Here is a 1,641-nt window from a genome sequence, read left to right on the forward strand (position 1 = left end):
GCCGGGGGGGCCCCGGTCTTCAGCCCCCCAAACCCACGTGGGGGCAGCGCCTCGTTGGCCGCCGGTGTCACTGGCTTACCGGTGACACCCCCAAGGCCACCCCACGCCTGGCACCCGCCGGTGACACGGTGAGCCTGGGTGTCCCCACCCTGGGGACGCAGGTGGGTGCCCCCCACCCTGACCCTATGCTTCAAAAGCCACCGTGTCCCTTCTACCTGCAGGTCCCCGGCCACCGCGTGTCCCAGGGACACGTCGCCAGTCACCAGGCGCCCCAAGGAGGTGTCCCCAGTCACTGGGCTCTCCAGGGACACATCTCCAGTCACCAAGCGCCCCAAGGACACGGGCGCCACTGTCACTGGGATGACCAGGGACATGTCTCCGGCCACCCGGCACCCCAGGGACACATCCTCGGTCATTGAGACCCCCAGGGATGTGTCACCGGTGACCAGGCACCCTAGAGACATGTCCCTGGTCACTGACAACCCCAAGGACATGTTCCTGGCCACCAAGGATGCGTCACCAGTCACCAGGCACCCCAGGGTTGTGTCCCCAGTCACCAGATACCATGAGGACTTGTCCCCGGCCACCAGGCACCACAGGGATGCATCATCAGCCACCAGGCACCAGAGAGACACAGTCTCAGCCACCGGGCACCCTGAGGACACGTCCCTGGTCACCAGGTGCCCCAGGGACATGTCCCCAGTCACCAGGCATCCTGAGGAGATGTCTCCAGTCTCTGGGCACCGCAGGGATGTGTTCCTGGGCAGCAGGTACCCCAAGGACATGTCCCCAGCTACCAGGCACCCTGGGGACCCATCACCAGTGACCAAGTGCCAGAGGGACGCGTCACCAGCCACCAGGCACCCCAAGGACAAGTCCTCAGCCAGTGGGCACCCAAGGGACAAGTCCCCAGTCACCAGGCTCCCCAAGGAGAAGTCCTCAGCCACCGCACAGCGCAGGGACAAGTTCCTGTCCACCAGGTACTGCAAGGACATGTCCCTGGCCACCAGGCACCCCAATACCCATCACCGGTGACCAGGCACCCAAGAGACATGTTCCTGTCCAGCAGGTACCCTGAGGACATGCCACCAGTCACCAGGCATCCCAAGGACACATCCCCAGCCACCAGGCACCCGAGGGACACATCCCCAGTCACCAGGCACCCTGAGGAGACGTCCCCAGTCCCTGGTCACCACACGGACACGTTCTTGGGCAGCAGGTACTGCAAGGATATGTCCCTGGTCACCAGGCACCGCAGGGACCCATCACCGGTGACCAGGCACCAAAGGGACATGTTCCTGGCCACCAGGTACACCAAGGACACGTCCCCAGCCACCAGGCACCCCAGGGACAGGTCCCCGCTCGCTGGCCGCCTCTCGCCGGTGCTCAGCGATGGAGTCCTCACACCGCAGCGGGTGGCCGAGGACCTGGAGACGGACCAGGACACCATCTGCCCCAGGTACACTCCATCCCCTTGGGACACCACCACGGTGGCAGCATCTCCCGGTGCCAACAGCGTCACCGCCGTGTCCCCCCCAGCCCCCCAGCGCCGACCGTGCCGCGGTCCTTCTCGCCGCCGCACACCTATGGCTACATCTACGGGCAACCAGCCCCCGAGCTGGGAGAGGAGGAGGAGGAGGG

The 1,641-nt window shown here is 65.8% G+C and overlaps 1 protein-coding gene across 1 annotated transcript in view; it reads left to right on the forward strand.

Annotated features, from left to right (window-relative positions):
• LOC104281965 (roundabout homolog 1-like) overlaps positions 1 to 1,035 on the forward strand; it is a gene marked incomplete at its 5' end in the record, with an annotated part of 13,022 nt that extends 11,987 nt beyond the window's left edge. Inside the window, one exon of the mRNA XM_009880030.1 lies at positions 222 to 1,035. Within this exon, the coding sequence (XP_009878332.1) occupies positions 222 to 1,035 (814 nt within the window). The remainder of the gene's footprint in view (positions 1 to 221) is intronic.
• Between the last annotated feature and the right edge of the window lie 606 nt (positions 1,036 to 1,641).

The sequence above is a fragment of the Charadrius vociferus genome, unplaced genomic scaffold, assembly GCF_000708025.1.
Source record: "Charadrius vociferus isolate BGI_N301 unplaced genomic scaffold, ASM70802v2 scaffold1712, whole genome shotgun sequence".
In the NCBI taxonomy this organism is placed as follows: Eukaryota; Metazoa; Chordata; class Aves; order Charadriiformes; family Charadriidae; genus Charadrius; species Charadrius vociferus.